The following is a 17,348-nucleotide window of genomic DNA, read 5'->3' as shown; positions in this document are numbered from 1 at the left end:
TCTGACACTAAAGGCAGCCCTGGCACGCTTGTCCAGCACAGCTAACCCTGTGCGGAGATCCAACCCTGCAAGGAGGCAGGTCACAGGGAGCTGGCTGTGTTCAGGAGTTACATCCACTTGGCAGTATGGTCATTTCTTTTCAAGCTGCAGTTAGTGCAGGTCATCTTTTGCAAACTGAGCCAGGGAGGCCCCATGACCTTGGCACACCCGTAAGACAAGGCCAGTCTGTGACCCTCTGTGTAGCACATAGGCACGTCTTAACTCCCAATTCCAATCTGATCAGAGAGGACTGCATGAAACACAGACTTGTGCAAAAGAGTAGACAATGGGACTTAGTCTAAGCTTGGCATATATATATATATATATATATAAAACTGTATTTAGCTGCTATGATCAAAATGTGAGCAATTAAAACTGATGATCACCATGTGGTTAAAGAAAAAGTTCTCTATGTCCAGGGTTTTACAGTGTGAATTAGACAGAAATACCTGATACAGTAACAGGGAAGGAATGCACTCTGCACCAGCAATGTAGGCAACAGAAAGAGAAGCAATGTTCAACAAGGAAGAATGATCACTTAGAGAAGACAGCACTTTCCAGTCCTGTTTCTTCCGAGCAGAAAGCGGGCTGACTGGGGACCACAGGGACATCTGTGTGAACCCAGGGGCACTCATGTGGCATCCACACAAGCACAGGATGGGGGGGCACGGGCAGGGTGAGTACGGGCAGGGTGAGTACGGGCAGGGTGGGTAGGTTAAGGACTATGAAATGCCCATCAAATGGCAAGGAATCAGTTTGCCAGCTTCTTGGCCCCGTGGATAGCCAGTGCCGTTCAGCTATGACCTGTGTTCTCAAAGCAAAGGGAATGTTGGGAACAGTGCCTCAGCTGGGACAGACATGACCAGCACTGTCGCAGGCCTGGAGGGATGAGTTGATACTTCCTACCTTAGGTCTAAGGGTACTGATGCCTTCTTAAGTCAGGCCTTCTGTGAATTTGCTCATGGCAACCTTCCCTTGGGGGATGGACACGCATCGTGTGGTGGCCCTGGTTCTTACTGAGTGTCTTCATGGGACACAGAACTAATCCTCCTCAAAGTGCCGGGAGGACTTGTCATAAGGCCCCGCTGAGCCTTGCCACCGAGAGCCATCAGCCCTGCTGTCTAGTGCAGCTAAGGACAAACCCGCATAGTGGATGGCTTGAGTGTCCTCGTTTTCCCAGATGGAGCAAGCATCATGGCATTAACATATTTGTCTGCAGAGAAAGACGGTGCCATGAAGGGGAGGGTCACTGCTCGGGACTCTGCTGCCCTGAGGAGAGGGGCAGAGGGCAGATGTAACGGGCGGCATCTGCCAACAATGCCCGCTGTTTCTAGCAGAGTGCCTGCTTGGCACAGAAAGCCCTTGACCTTGCAGGAAAGACGTGTTGTGCCCGATACCGCTCTGTACCCTGCCAGCAGAGGAGGGGAGGTGTCACACCTACACCAGCCCAGGTGGAGCAGGGGACAGGCAGACCCCTCCTTGCAGCCTGAGTGCCCAGAGTGGGAAAGGGTTGAGTAGGAGCCCTGTATCCTCTGGGACCTGGAATGTTCTTTAGGGGTGGGGGTCTGGGCCTGGGTGGTATGAATGTGGCTTTCTCCTCATTGAACAGGCCACCTTAAGTTAGGGCTGCCTCCCTTCCTGGCTGTGGAGATTGTAGAAGGTGAAATGCAGCTGTTCTGGGAGGATCATGTCAGAGCAGGATCTGGGTCCTAATTTGAGACCTTGCTTCTAAAGTTCACCTGCCTCCAGCTAGGAGTGAGGCTGGCTGCCAGATTTCCAGTCTCCTGCAACTCTCCTAAGTGTGACCTACAGAGCTGCTGTGGCGGAGGAGATGGAAGACAGGTGGCTCAGTTGTGTCTGGTCTCTCTGACAGTGGGTGTGTCTGACCTAGCTCTAAGTCAGAGCAAGGGTCCCAGGTCAGGTGACCTGGACATCGTGCACTGAAAGAAAAGGCCTCTTTCCAAAGGGTTCCAACGGTTGTGCCAACGCCAAATGCATGCCGGGAAAGAAACACTGGTTCAACAGGGCCTCCACTGGTGGAGACCCATGTTCAGATGTCCAAGGGGCTCACGATAGTGAAGCCAGAGTCCTTGCTGCTGTCATCATCAGGGCTAGAGCTGGGGTTGCTGGAGGAGGCTGAGGCTGGGCCCATCAACGGGTCTGAGAATACCAGTGGGGAGCAGGCTGGAACCCTGCTTTTCCCACATGTGCTTCTGATGGTGAGAAGGGGTTGGGACTGGCCTGCGAAGGGCCCCTTGGCACTGCGTCCCTCGTCGTCTTTGGAAACCAGGATGAAGTCATCTGAGGTCCCTCCGCCCGTGCACCCTGGCATCGCTGAAGAGGCCTGTGAAGTAAAGTCAGAGAAGGATGATGACCACAGCAAGGGCAACACGGTACAGAGGCCTGGGGGCCACCCCACCCTGAACCCCATTTGGAAAGGTGGGCCCTGAAGCCCAGGCATGTAGCTGTGCAGAGCCAGCAAAGCCTTGCCTCCCACGAGATGGAATTCAAGCTCCTGCTTGACAAGCTGCAAGGAAAGGCCATATCCACACTGTAGGAGGGCCAGGCCCAGGATTCTGCCACCAGACCATAGCTGCCACCCTGGTACCAGCCTCACATGAGCTCCTTGTAAGCTTAAGCCTCACATCTACGAGACAGGGAGGCTATGTCTCCTACTCTGCGGCCACAGTATGGTGGGGTGGTGTGTGCAGATGCACAAGGCCAGCATTTGAATGTGACCTACATCTGGAGCCATCTTACTATCTCGCACTTAGCTAATCTTGTGTGCACATGTGTGGGTATCCTGGAGTAATGGCGGTAACTGGTAGGTACCAGCAATAACTAGTAAATCAAGAAAAATAGGAAAAATCAAGAAAAGCAAAGTTAGAGGAAAACACATAGCACCGACTTAGACCACAATTATTTTCACGTTTACAAAATGTTAAGTGTATTTTTCTTGTTTTAGCTGACAGACACTGATATCTATGGACACATGTAAAGGTTTGGGGTTAGCTGGATGTGTTAGCTTACACTTTTACTCCAAGCACTTGGAAAGTAGCTTGATCTACATAGTGAGACCCTGTATAGGAAAAACAAAGTTGGCTGTCAAAGTTATAATCTTGCCAAGACCATCCAGTGCCATGTGAGGGGACATGTTACCTCAGTGTGCACTACATGCTGATGTAGGGTCTGCACCTGCCTCCTCTGCCCTGAGGAAGGGACTGCTCCCTTAGAGGATGGCCAGAGGATAAGCCTGTCAGCTTCTTGCAGAAGAAGATGAATACAAGGCCACGGGGCTCCCTTTAGTGCAAACCAGATTTCCACGAGGAGCCTGGGTTGATTGCAGAAAAATGCATGTCTACTCATGCATGCATCTGAGGCATGAAGTCCAGGAAATAATGCAACATCAAAGGGTAGCAGAACAAGCGAGTCTCTAACCTGTGGAGCGGGTCAAATGTCTGAACCACTCATTTCCAGATGTCAGGTTAACAGAAAACTCCTCTTCAGCAAAGCGTGAATTCACAGGTTCCCAGGGCTTATGGAACCGAGCTCATGGCGCTCCGTAAGTGCCAGGAGGCCCGCAGACTCTCCCTGAAGACTCACTACCTTAAGTCAAGCCTAACCTCTAGGTACAAGACAAAGCAGGACCAGCTCTTAGCACCACAGTGCCTTCCAGAGTATGTCACAGCAAAGTAGGAGCTGGCTTCAGGGACAGTGAGTCCACAGCTTGAATGCGGTCTGTGCCTGAGCAGCTTCGCAGGTAAGCAGCTTCACAGGCAGCATTTAGGAGCCCCTTGTGGATCTTGTACAGTTAAGGTAAGGGAGCAGGGCTTTTCAGCAATCAGAGAAGCTGTGCAGGTCGTGTGTCCTGTAGTTCCTAACCCTATGAACTTTCCTGGGACAGAAAGTGCTCCACAGTTCTGGATTTAAAAGACACTTTCTTTTTGCATCCTGCTGGGTTCTGGGCCCTGGGAATTTTTTATTTTAAATGAGCAGACAGACACAACAAAAAACTAGACAGTGCTTCCACAGGGATTTAAGAACTCCAGTACTGTTTTTATAGAGAAATCCTAGGCAAAGACTTGAGGAGAATTAGAACTTTGCCACAATATGTAGATGGTAATGTCCTAACAGCAAGCTGTCTATAGGGATTCAGATAAAACATCTGGAAAGGGTTAACGGTCTCTAGGAAAAAGTGCAAGGACAAAGCCTGAGCTCAGACAAGCACTGGCATGGGTCAGTCAGCCTCCCGAAGACCCGGCAGTGGGGAGAACCCTGGGCATGGCTGGGTCCACTCACTGCGGATTTCTCAAATGGTCGTTACTCACAAACTCCCACATATGATAAGTTGCTGGGAAAAGACACTGACTTCTTTTAATGGGACAGACAGTATAATCAAGTTTTATGGAGCTTAAGGAGTTGAACAGCATTGCTTTAGGTCTGCCAGACCTAAATATGTAATTTGTTGTGCAGTCATGAAAAGGCAAGTGGTCACTCAGATGCTCTGTCCTCTACAAGAGTGTAAGCCATTATATATCGTGTCCCAACGGTGGACATCATCCCTAATCAAAGGTCAAAAGTAAAAGAACAACAGCAACAAAACCTTGACTCTGGGCGGCCACTGACAGTGAGTACTGCTGGCTGTCAGACGGCACAGTGCCAGGCTCAGTTGCTAGATGGGTGCAGCACTAACACCACGGCAGATATGTAGCTCAGTTATGCTCCTCCCTGGATCGTAAGCAGTATCAGAGCATGCAGAACTCTCTTCAGAGGAGGCCCTCACTGAATGCTGAAGCGGCACCCTGAGTGAAGGAACAGGTCCGTGGCTAAGAGTTCTCTCCAGACACTTGACCTGATCTCATGCGAGCTCTGAACTCTGGACTAACAACTGGGGAGTCTGCATGGACCGACTTAGGCCCTCTGCATATGGGTGACAAGTTGTGTAGCTTGGACAGTTTTGGGGGGCCCCTAGGAGTGGGACCAGGATCTGTCCCTAGTTCATGAGCTGGCATTTTGAAACCTATTCCTTATGGTGGGATGCCTTACTCAGCCTTGATGAGGGGTGGGGGTTGGTCCGGCCTCAACTTGACATGCCAGGCTTTGTTGACTCCCCATGGGAGAGCTTACTCTTTCTGAGGAGTGAATGGGATGAGGGGGTAGAAAGGAGGTGGGGGCAGGAGGGAGGGGAAACTGTGTTTGGTATGTGAAATAAATGAAATAATAAAACATCCATGAAGCGTTCTATCTAGGTTGAGTATGCAGTGGTCTCTTTCCACAGGTCACTGAAACAATAATGCTTGTCCTTGAGAACTTCAGCTTTTCAAAGGGCCCAAGAAATAGCCCTGAGTTGGGCACTGGAATTAGGAAAAGGAAAATTGCCCATATAGATTCCAGCTTTGTCTTCTTTGTGATCCATGCAACAGTCTGGAAACACAGGCTTCTATGTCAGCAATAGGACATTAAGTAAGAAAAAGGGGCCCTGGAACTCTTCAAGGCAGTAAACGTCCCTGAGGAGGTGCTGTAGGGGACACCCGAGGAGAGACTGTGACAAAGGACATAGCACAGCCGGTACTACGGCCACTTCTGTGGCCTTGGCCTTGTCATAAAGAATCTGCAGCCACCTTTGATCCCTGATCCCAGACTTTGAGAGCACAGGTAAAGTCACAGAACAAACTGCAAATAAACGACATTCAAAAAGTCCACAGCTGTGTCCCATGGTGAGGGTGGTGCAGGCCAGGGAGGACTGGCAAGTGGGCTGCTCAGTCAAGGAGGCTTAAGTGTCTGCTGGCTTCTGTGAGGACTCTTATAGGAGGGTGGGCGCCTCCCTCCGCACAACAGAGAGAGCAGGAGAGGCCACAGGAAGACTAGAGGGCAGCAACTCAGGCTTAAGGACCACCTTATCCTGTACTTGCTTCTGTTTTAGAGACAGTGGCTGGAGTTTCCCAGTGCAGCATGGGGACCTGAGTTACTCAAGATTAGAGGGCCAGCTGTGGCTGTACACTCACCCTTCACAGGGGTCTGAAACACAGCCCCCTTAGAGATGCTACATGGACCGCCTTTCCCAAGGACCCTAGTTTGAGCTAATCTAGGAAACCTGGCGCTGAAATTCAGTTCAACGAAACATCTGTTGGGGACCTGTGCACTCTGACTGGACACCTCCCCAAGGGCATACACACATTTAAGCAGATGGGTGGAGGAAGGGGAGGGGCTTGACTGCTTGGGACGTGACTCCTCCCATGTGTGCTCCAATTCTCATGTTGCCCCTAGGAAACATTCAGGGGCATCTCTGTTGTAGTCACTGGCTTTGCACTTACTGAGGGGCCAACACACTTAGTTCTCCTACAGGTTCTTACAACTATGAAAACCGGCAAGGCCGGGCCACCACAGTGGAGACATTTTAAGTGAACCAAATGGTTGGTGTCCCCCAAAGATTTCTGTCCTGCAGTATTTTTACACAGTCAACTAAAAAAAAAAATCATTTTAATTTCAAAACTGCCATTTAAAAGTAGTTGATGAGGCTATGTGCACCAATGTTTACATCTGTGCAGGGAAGGGATAGTTAGAGAGACTTATCAAACTAAAATGCCAGTGTTGCATTTATGTGGGTAAAATGCATCCACACAGCTCTATGACCATAAAAAAGCAAGCAAACAAACAAACATTACACGTCAACTAGAGTTCTGCCATCTGGAGGAAAATCCTTAAAACTGAAAATAAAAACTCCCATTCCAAAGCAGGGATTTTGCTAGGGCTTACTTCTTGAGGGTGTACTTCCTAAGCTGACTTGTAAGAAATGTCATGGGAACACTAGTCCTGACAGTACATGCCTATGGTCCCAGCACTCGGGAGGGAGCATGAGGCAGGAGGACCTGGTGTTTGTGGCTGGCCTAGGCTACACAGTGCCACCCCGTGTCAGCAGCCACACAAAATCATCAGAACTTTAAGCTACAGGTGGCAGGCACTCATCAGATGGCTCAGTGGGCAAAGGTGTGTGACAGCAGTCTTAATTTGATTGCTTGGAATCACACAGTGGGAGAGAGCCAACGCTAGGAAGCTGCCTTTGGTCTTCATATTTATGTTACAAAATAAATAAGCAATAAAATTAAAAATTAAATATAAGTTGGGCACAGCTGTTTTTTGTTTTTGTTAGCTGCCAATGCACAGTAAGCTGCTTGGAGTAGCTACAGGGTTCCACAGGGGTGCAGGGCTCCTGATCAGTCAGCCTTCGTCCTTTCTTGTTCTGTTAGACGAGGAAGTCCCGAGCCCCCTCTAGGCAGAAGAGTTGTTACAACGATTCACACAGGGTGCTGGCACCTGACCCAACCTCAGAATGCTCCATGGATGGAGAGAGTTGTCAAAAAATAAAACAAACCAACACAGAAAGAAAACTCAAATGTCACAGAGAACCGTACATGGCGGTAATTCCACAGGATGTCCTCTGCCCTTGCCTTAGCAGGCAGTAAATACCCCATGAAGTCAGGGCATGATTTTGGCAAAAAGAGATCTAACCAAGAGAAATTTACTCCCAGTGTTAGTGGACTGGGAGAGTGGCTGCTAGGAATGTAGCGTGCCACCTGTGTAACAGTACACAGTGCTCAGGGCTCAGGCCTTACTCTCTCACAACTGAAGTACTTTGACAGGACTGCCTTGTTCAGAACGTGGAAGAACTCAGGTTAACTTCAGGAAAGCCCACTGTCATGCGTGTTCATCAAAGCTCCTGTACCTGCTTGGAGGCCCCAGGAGCTTGGCTGCTTTGGTCCTGGCCACTGGAGCAGTAGTGGTCATCGGCGATGTTTATCTGCTCATTCCCTTCAGCCTCCAGCTGGCTTTGGTTGAAGCGCAGGGATCCTTTCAGAATGTCTTTGATCTATTTCAAAGGAGAGGAAAACAATGAAGAGATACATGAGTCCGTGGCTAAATGCTAGGTAAGTATGGCACACATTTGAAGAAGACTTGTCTTTGACCTGTTTTTCCTACAGTAATACCTTTGTTTGTAGCTCTAGTTATCCTCAGTCACTGAACTTCTAGAAAGAATAGGTCCTAAGTTTTAAGCTGTGTGCCAGTCTGAGTAGTATGACAAAAATCTCTTGCCTTCTCTAGCAAGACAGCTTGCAGAGGAGTTAGGATGGGAATCAGCCCGTCATCCTGATTGCCTGTCCTGTGCTCCGCTACCCGGCTCATCAGGTCACCTGTGCCGCTCCGCACAGCTTCCGTCACCCTCACCTTACTTCACCAGGGAGGAGGATGCGTCATTTTACACCATTGTGATTTTGAGAGAGAACACACACGCACACTTTATCATTTTATGTTGTTACAGTCACTATTCTTAGCTGCCGTGTCCAGTTGTAAATCTTAGTTTAGGTCAGTATGTGTAGAGAAAATACAGCACATACACAATGCAGTAAAACCCATGATTTTAAGCATTCATGGAAGGGTCTTGGGATATACCCCATGGATGAAGTGGGGAACATTGTTGTATGAATGCTAACATCTTACTATAAGAAACTGGTAAAAATGTAACTGTTTCAAAGGCATGGATTTAGTAATGGCTGGTTAAAATCTGACCACATTCACAAACAGGTACTTGCTATGCTGATTCTTCAGTAGGAAGCACCATCTGTGTGGCTCCACCCCCGCTGCCTGTTCAGATAATAACATGTCCCTTTGCACTGAGACTACATTTTGCTTAGAACTGTCAGGGTCAGGTAAATCGGGTTCTTGAGGGCCACCAAACGTGGTGTCTATGATCCGTGCTCCATCAGCATCCATGTAATTGCAGACAAATGACCAAACCTGGTGTTGAGGAAAGGCACAAACACAATGGGTCTTTTAGGAAGAGGAAGTAGGGGGCGGGTGATGGGGAGATGGAAAACCATTTGAGCTACAAGCCAGTGAGACAGAGTCCTCGGGAGTAAGGAACGCGAGGAGGCAGCCTCAGAGGGAACTCTTCCTGGGCTGACATCAGGAGAGAGGACAATGGCTCTTATGGTCCTATATGCTGTAAGTGTAAGGCAAGCCCTTCCAGAGCAGGCCCAGTGCTGGCCTGTGAAACACACATGTAGTATCGAGTAGTGCACATACCTGTTTTAATCCTGCCAAGGAAACCAGGATTTGATCTTCTTTTTCCAAATTCTCTTGTAATACCACATCTTGAATATTTACTGAAAATAGAAAAATGACATTTTTATAATAAATGTTCTGTGTACAACTTTCATGTTGCCACACAACTCTGGAAGAGTACAGATGGGAACGTGTGTGTGTGTGTGTGTGTGTGTGTGTGGTAGCACTGTGCCGGGCAAAGCACATCCTACACGCAGGTCTGCCCACCCCTGCATTTCCTTAATGCACCGACAATGACAGGCAGGGTTCCCGTGAGACTTATGCTTTGGCCAGAAATCTAGAGCCCTGTCCCATCTCTGTGAGGAAGAGTTCTCCCTGAGCCCCTTCACCATCCCATAGCTCAGCGGCACTAACCCACTTCCTCCTGCACGACGGAAATTAATAAATAGGTTGTCTCTGGTGACTTGTCAGAATAAATCCTGCAGCCAGTCAATGGACTATTGGCAGTAAGAGGACAACCTCATGACATTGAGACCCTGTCACTGCCCACGGAGCCAGCTGGCTTTAACGCACGGTCTTTAAAAGAGAATGTTTCTGTTCTCTAGGGACCCGAGGACCTAAGGATCCTTCAGATCTGGCCTTAGGGACCAGCCAGACCAGTGGTGACCATTACTGATACAGTGCAGTGTGATGTAGAGGAATACTGTGGGGCAGGAAGACCAATCAGAACACATTTCTTCCACATCCTTCAGCCTTTTAAGTTCTCTGCCTGCCATGGCCTCAGAAAATATCCAACTTACAATTCCCCATACATTATCTTCTTCCCTTGTGACCTACCAGAGGGACACATGGCCATGTGTGCCTCCCCTCTCGTGCCCCTTCTGGCACCCCCTTTTCAGGAAGAGAGACCCAACTCTCACCACCAACCCTATCGACCCCACTCTGAAAGCCCTTAGCTCCCAATCCTAGCAAGGCAGGGCAGACCCCCACTCCCAACCCTTTCTGCTCTCTCTGTCTATTTCATCCATCCCTGCTGTCCATACTGGGCCCCTTCTCTAAGCAGATACTAGGCCTATGCTACTCACTCCTTCCACTCATCCTGCAACCCGTGGACCCAGGCTCTCTAAGAGGCGGCACTGGACCCCAGGGCAGTGCTCGACTCACCCTTGGGACCTGTTCTAGCGACACATGCTTTATGTCTGTCGTCTTAAGCTCTTTCTGCCACCCCATTTTTCAGGTAGGAGGCCTAATTCAAACTGATAATCCCATCCACCTCTGCTCAGCACCCTTATCCCTTCCCATCTCTAGGCAGGGAATCTAGACTCCTTTCTCCAATTGAACCCATGCCATGCAAACCCCACCCTCCCCTGCTACCCACACTTGGCTTCTTTTCTAGCTAGCCAACAGATTCACACTACCAACTCCACCTGTTCTCAAGACCTGAGCACTACTCCTCTCTAGAAAGGTTCACAAGATGTGTACCTGAAACCTCATTAACCCTGTGCCTTGCCAGAGGAACATGTGTGCAGAGTGTCTTCCACCGCTCCCTGCCTCTCCTCTTAGGCAGGGATCCTAGACTTGCCTCACCAACTCCACTGCACCCCCTGAAGAGTGGCTGTGAGAATTGTCAGGATTGACAGACAGTCTCCTGGGCTTAGAGACAACAGTTCACATTGAGAGGGAACCTAAAGCGCCATACAGCTAGCTGGTCAACCCGACAAACCAGGGCCAACAGGAAACAGGTGCAAACACACACTCAACTAAAAAACAGTACTGATGACCTAGGTCCAGATGCCTACCTGCTGTCTTCAACACACAATCATGAAGGACCAAAACAAGACTCTACTAAAAGTTAGTATTCCCATAGTAATGTCCCTTGAGAAAAGCAACTTAGATGATGATACACAAGACAATGAACTCGGAATGGCAATAATAAACATGGTGGAAGAGCTCAAAGAGAATATGAATTTACTAAAATGAAGATCACAAAACCACAAACATTTAATGAAATAATAAAAACAATTCAAGACATGGAAGTAGAATATAATAAAGAAATAGAATCTCTGAAGGCAAGCCAAAATGAAATGAAACCTGAAAAATTCAGGAATCAAAAATCAAACAAACAAAACAAAATTTAGAAGGAACCTTTACCAATAGATTGGGTCAAGCAGGATAGACAATGTCCAGTCCTGAAGGCAGAGGACTTGGCTCACTCAGTCAAAAAAAACAAAAAAGTCAAAACAAAACCAACAACAGCAACAAACAAATAAATTAGAATAAAATGTGCATTATATATTATATATATATATATACATATATATGCATATATATATGCATATATATGTATATATATATATATATATATATGCCAGCCCCATGAATAACATTTACAGCAGAAGGAGACATATTTTAAAGTTCTTAAGAAATGCTTGGTTGTTCGTGAGTGTGCATGCATACGATTGCCTGCAAACACCAGTAGAGGGGGTTGAATCCCCTCGATCTAGAATAAGATGGTTGTGAGTCACTTGATGTGGGTGCCAGAAAGCAAACTCTGGTCCTTGCTAAGAGCAGATGTGCTCTTAGTTGCTGAGGCATCTCTCCAGTCCTCAACATCTTTTGTGTTCTATGATGCTGTGAGCTATAGCATTCTCTGCAAGAACACAGGAAGGCCATTTCCTTTAGATCATAGCATATGACCTTTCCAATGTAGGGCATACCTACATAAAGGCAACCTGTTACTGCATGTGAGGGTCTAAGTCCCGAACAATCTAGTGGAGGCATTTCAGTGTGGAGCCCTTTGCCCTGGACATGAGTTCAGCAGAACAGACAGCCAGCGTACACACTGGAAACAGTCAATGCATGGCCCAGCTCCTCCAAGCCATACAAGTTCAAGCTGCCCACTCACTTGTACATGTGTATGAAATTCAGAGATTTTTAAAAATACCTTGGGCTCAGCCACAGAGATTAATATTGTCAATAGCTTTCAGCTCAACTGTTAGGGTAGAGAGAAGGGGAGTAACTACAGCAACAGGAAAATGAACATGTCAGAAATAGCCTGAAATTGACAGGGAAGGTGTAGATCTAACAAAACACACATTTTCAATTCTAAATCTTTGTGTTTTAATGGAGTTAATACAATTAGGACTCTGACAAAACAAACCCTCCCCCAGAACTGAGCCCCAGAGCAGGAGATGCGCCAGCCTGCCAGCCATTTGAACAAATGTCAGTATCTAACTTTTCTCCAAGATGCTTTTTCTCCATTTGTTCTGCTACCAGTTATAAAACAGCCTTGATTAATACTTGACACTTTAAGTCATTTATTGCTGCACACGTGATGAAAACAGCCTGATAAGGAATTCTCTTGAGATGAATGTTAACATAAAACAGTAATGAACGTGAGCAAGGAACCCTGAGAAAGAACTGGTAACAGGCTTCAGACAGCACTCACAGATACCTTGGCAGCCTGTATCCTACACAGAGCCAAGGCCCTGAAGGCTCCATGTCAGAAAATGTCCAGGCACCAAGTGGTGATTAAGTTATTCTCGTTTAAAACCTAATGGTAAGGCCGACATGGCAGATTCTGAGCATCTTCTGGTGTCATTTGATGAATCAGTGTGTGCTAGGAGTGTAATACTGGTCCCAGATCTCCAGTTGTGGGGCACTGGATAAGCCAAAACTATGTGCTATGAACCCGAGTTTCCTGAGTCACACAAGGGAAGGAGGAAGTGGCCCTTGTTGATTGTCCTGTTTAAGTCCTGTCCCATGCTAAAGTCTAAAAATAAATTCTGGCAGCAAACTGGCAAGACTGACTTCTTGCCTCATCTCAGCGAGGACACTCACTGGCATGCAGGGCTGAGTAACAGAGCCTGGATCAGGTCCTGTCTGCAGGCTGACCTCCAAGCGCACTTTAGCTCTCCACACATTTTCAGCCACTGCCTCTTATTCTATTACCCGCTTTTTAAACTTAATCCATGTTAAGAAAAAAAACATTCTAATCTTTATAGACTGCCTTGCTATAATGGCCAATCTCTTACTGATGGATATTTCAGTCATCCTAATTTTGATATTTTTTATGATTATAAATTTTAAAAATCATCATATGTAAAGAATTCTAGAGGAATTAAAATAACACTTGCATAAGTTAGGTATCTTTCTTCAGATGGAAAATTTCTTACAACAGAAGCAACCACTGTTACTCTGTATAGATACTGTAATGCACCTATTGTATAGATACTGTAATGCACCTATTGTATAGATACTGGGATGCACCTATTGTATAGATACTGGAATGCACCTACTGTATAGATACTGGAATGCACCTATTGTATAGATATTGTAATGCACTTATAGGAATGCATCTAATGTATAGATACTAGGATTCATCTATTGTACAGATACTGTAATGCACTTATTGTACAGATACTGTAATGCACTTATTGTACAGATACTGGAATGCACCTATTGTACAGATACTGGAATGCACTTATTGTACAGATACTGGAATGCACCTATTGTATAGATACTGGAATGCACCTATTGTACAGATACTGGAATGCACCTATTGTATAGATACTGGAATGCACCTATGGGCCTGGGGAAGGCAGTTATTCCCTGTATCCTTCAACTCCACTTTTATTTATTTTTTTCCATTTTTTAAAATTTTTATTTTATATAACCAAGTCCATTTAAATGAAAACAAACATTTATAGACAATATTTGGGAATTTGGGCATCGTTCTTTCCAAACTACTTCCTGCTGGTAAGGGGTGCTGTCATGGGGGATTCTAAGAAGATACAGAGTGGCAACCCCACTTTTAAAAATACAACCGTGCTATTTAAATGGGGGAGTAAGTTGAGAGTTACATAACAGGTTTCTGTCTGAGAGTGAAATGTACACACAAATCTACTCTTGCCATTAGCTGGACATTCACAGTTGGTGTAGGCTTTTCTTCCTATTTTAATCAAAGTGTTGTCCCCTCCTATGCCTTGAGGACGCTTTGTTAGCACCAACTGAGGAGCAGGCTCACAGCAGAGGCTGCTTGGACATCCCCAGGGTCCAGTGAAAAGCTGCTGTGCACAGCAGACAACCGGGAAATTTCCCAGTAAGATTTTTTTTTTTCAAGTTTTGGTAAATCTTTCTCCCAAGCATTTCTTTGCTCAAAACCAAAATACAAATAATACACTCAAATACCTAAGAAACAGAAAATACACAGTGCAATAATTTAAAATTAAATTATATGTAAATAAAAATTATCATATAATACTTTATTTTTCTATAAACTGTTTCATAAGTGCTTTTTATTTTTGTGCATGTGTTACATGCAAATGTGGATATTATTTGTGTGTGTGTGTGTGTGTGTGTGTGTGTGCACTTGCACCATGGAGCACGTGATGGTCATAGGACAATGCTCTTTGCCTTTCTCCTTTGTGTGAGATGGAGTTTCTTCCCAGATGCTCATGGCAGGCTAACTGGCCCAGGAGCTTCTTATTATTCCCCCATTCCTGTCCCCATCTCCCCACAGGAGTAGCCTTGGGACTACGCAGGCTTCTGTTAACATGCACCATTTTTTAAGTGTGGGTTATGGAGCTCTTAACTGAGGCTATCAACCTTGCGGGACAAGTGCTCTACCCACTGAGCCACCTTACCCACACTTCCTTTTCATGATGCATATCTGAGTATGATCATGTTGAGGAAATATGAATCATATAAACCCAGTCCCATACGCACTTTTAAAATAATCAAGCACCAAGTAAAGAAAGGGTCTGAAGGAAGGGTGACACATTGGGCTGCTGTAGGTGGGGCAGGCTTCAGCCTGGCTGGTGACCATATCCCAGGATCTTTCCCATTGCCTTCCTTCATCCCCTTTCCCCAACAGAGGCTTGATGGAGAAATAAGGTTTAGAGCCCGCCCAGGCCCGGCCAGTTGTTTCCGAGGCAATGAATGCCAGCCACTCACTCACACAGCATCTTCCCTCATCTTAAGACAGGGAAAGATGTTATTACTCACCCGAAGTCAACATAGTTTAGGCTAATCCAAGTGACAGCTACTTTGGTCACTTGTAACAGACTCTCAACCTCAAGGGCTTAAGAGACTGCTTGATAGGATCTGAAGGTGGAGAATTCATCTCCAGGGCAGATGCCAAGGATGGGTTACACTCAGAGGGAGAAGGACTGCTGGTGGGAGGAGGCCTTGGTAAACACCCTCTCCTCAGAGGATGGGTGTGTGTGTGTGTGTGTGTGTGCGTGCGCGTGTGTCCTGACTTCTTATAACGCCTGACAATTTGTCACATGATCTAGAGCAGCACACTACCAATGGGCTGAGAACAAGTAACGATACGCACAACAGAGCTCCTGCAAGTAGCACATAATTACTACTGTCACACAAAATGCCTCAGCAGACCAGCTTGAGTACTAACCCTAGGACTCCACAGTAATACTAGAGCAGTAATACCAGAAGACCTCTGATTGGCACACTGATGATTCACATGCAGCCAGAACGTAACCTAGGACATTTCTAGTTCTCAGGTCCTGCACTTATGGCTGATAGTTAATTAGCTATGGAAAGCCTCATCATAAGCACTGTGTGAATGACTCTAGACTGGGGGCCTCAGCAATGATGCCGATTGATTTCGGAAGCTCAACCTTTGGTTTGAGGGGTGCAGGTATTTTCAAAGGCACCGTGGCAGCCAGAAGGTGAAGGCACATTTGTTTTGCTCTGCTTTGATTGCCTACTCTGTTTATTTGTGATGAAATCTTGGGCTATTTGACTTTATGCACTTGTCCCTCATCAGTGCAGTGTGAGTACTGACGATGCTTCATGCACACGGTTTGTGAGAAGCAAACGAGAAGACTCAGCAACAAGAGCTTACGGTGTGCACGGGCGCACAACACTGCCTCTGCCACTTACCGAGATGCATGTCCATGACCTTCGCACAGTACTTGCACATGGCATCCAGGTCATTCAGCTGTCCTTGCAGGAAGGAAATCTGGGCTTCTAATTCTTCTTCCTAATATGAAACAGATAAACATTTTTTATAAATTGCTAAGTTTACTACATGTGATTCTAAGTTGGTTTTATTTTTGTTTTATTTTGAGACATGTTCTTATTTTGTAGCCCAGGACAAAACTGAAGGAAAAACAAGAGAACAAAACAAACAGCCCCCCCCCAAAAAAAAAAAAAAAAAAAAAATATCTGGAGTAGTCCTAATTGAATTCTAACTCTGTAAACATACAAACTTTATATAAGGCACATAAAATACCTGTTTCCCAGCCCCCCAGCTCCTTCTGGTTTCTTTTTTACCTCCACCAGTTTTATGTTCCCTTTCAAAAGACACAAAAATTAAAGTCAAAAGCAAACAGAAAAACCAGTATATCAAAAATACCAAAACAAGATGAAACATAAAGCCTACAGCAAAACAAAGCACAGAGTTCATTTTCTGTTGGCCAACTAATATCTTTAAAAATACTGAGCAATAAGAATTCAAACGGGAAACTGGACTCCTCCAGCCTATACTTCCTAGGCAATTCCATTTTTCTTCACATACATACTTGAGAAGCCAAAGGCCTCCCTTTGCGTCAGAAATCTCATTATTGTCTAGACAACAATCTCTTAAAATGTGAGCTTTCCTAGCGGCTGGGAAGTAGCTATTCTTACATTTCCTCCCTTGATGTGGAGCTGGGTGTCTGTTTCTAAAGAAATGCATTCTGGATTGAGTCATTAAATCGCACAAACAACTTAACTAGAACACAAAGGTAAATCTTCTTTTTTAAGGTAAAATTAAACATGTAAAAAATTTCCTAGAGAAATTTGTTAAAAAAAAAAAAAAAAGTCCTGTGAGTTTTTCAACAGAGAAAGGGAATAATCCTAATAATCCTTATAATCTGGCTATTTTAGCCAGGACTACTAGAATAGGAAAGAAAGGATGTTGCCAGGGCCAGTGCAGGTTAGAAAAGGGATTTTCTAGTCTTAGATGCCTTTTCTCTTATATAAAATTCCTCTGTGCCTCTAACAAAAAGGGAAGAGACACCTACTGAGGTGTGTCTTTACTTTTTAAAGTGAGTAATTACAATTTGACTGTGGGGTGGAAATTAACAGGTGAAAAGGTCTCCTGCAGGCGTGCTGGCTTTGGAAGGCACATGCAAAAGCACTGAAAAGCACTGATCTGAACTGCAAGCTCAAGGGGTTTTAGCAACATGCATCGAAATGATTGACACAAAGCCAGACATAGCAGTGCCCCACAAGTTAACTGT

General features: G+C 46.0%; 1 protein-coding gene across 1 annotated transcript in view; it reads right to left on the bottom strand.

Annotated features, from left to right (window-relative positions):
* Positions 1–332: 332 nt before the first annotated feature.
* The window catches only part of Tbc1d5 (TBC1 domain family member 5), a 247,774-nt gene continuing 230,758 nt past the window's right edge, over positions 333–17,348 (bottom strand). Inside the window, exons 18-21 of the mRNA XM_051204190.1 lie at positions 16,006–16,105; positions 9,121–9,200; positions 7,763–7,906; positions 333–2,383 (exon numbers count right to left, since the gene is read on the bottom strand). Of these exons, the coding sequence (XP_051060147.1) occupies positions 2,090–2,383; positions 7,763–7,906; positions 9,121–9,200; positions 16,006–16,105 (618 nt within the window). The 3' untranslated portion in view covers positions 333–2,089. The remainder of the gene's footprint in view (positions 2,384–7,762; positions 7,907–9,120; positions 9,201–16,005; positions 16,106–17,348) is intronic.

The sequence above is a fragment of the Phodopus roborovskii genome, unplaced genomic scaffold (genome assembly GCF_943737965.1).
Source record: "Phodopus roborovskii unplaced genomic scaffold, PHOROB, whole genome shotgun sequence".
Classification (NCBI taxonomy): Eukaryota; Metazoa; Chordata; class Mammalia; order Rodentia; family Cricetidae; genus Phodopus; species Phodopus roborovskii.
This window is presented reverse-complemented; position numbering and strand designations above follow the sequence as displayed.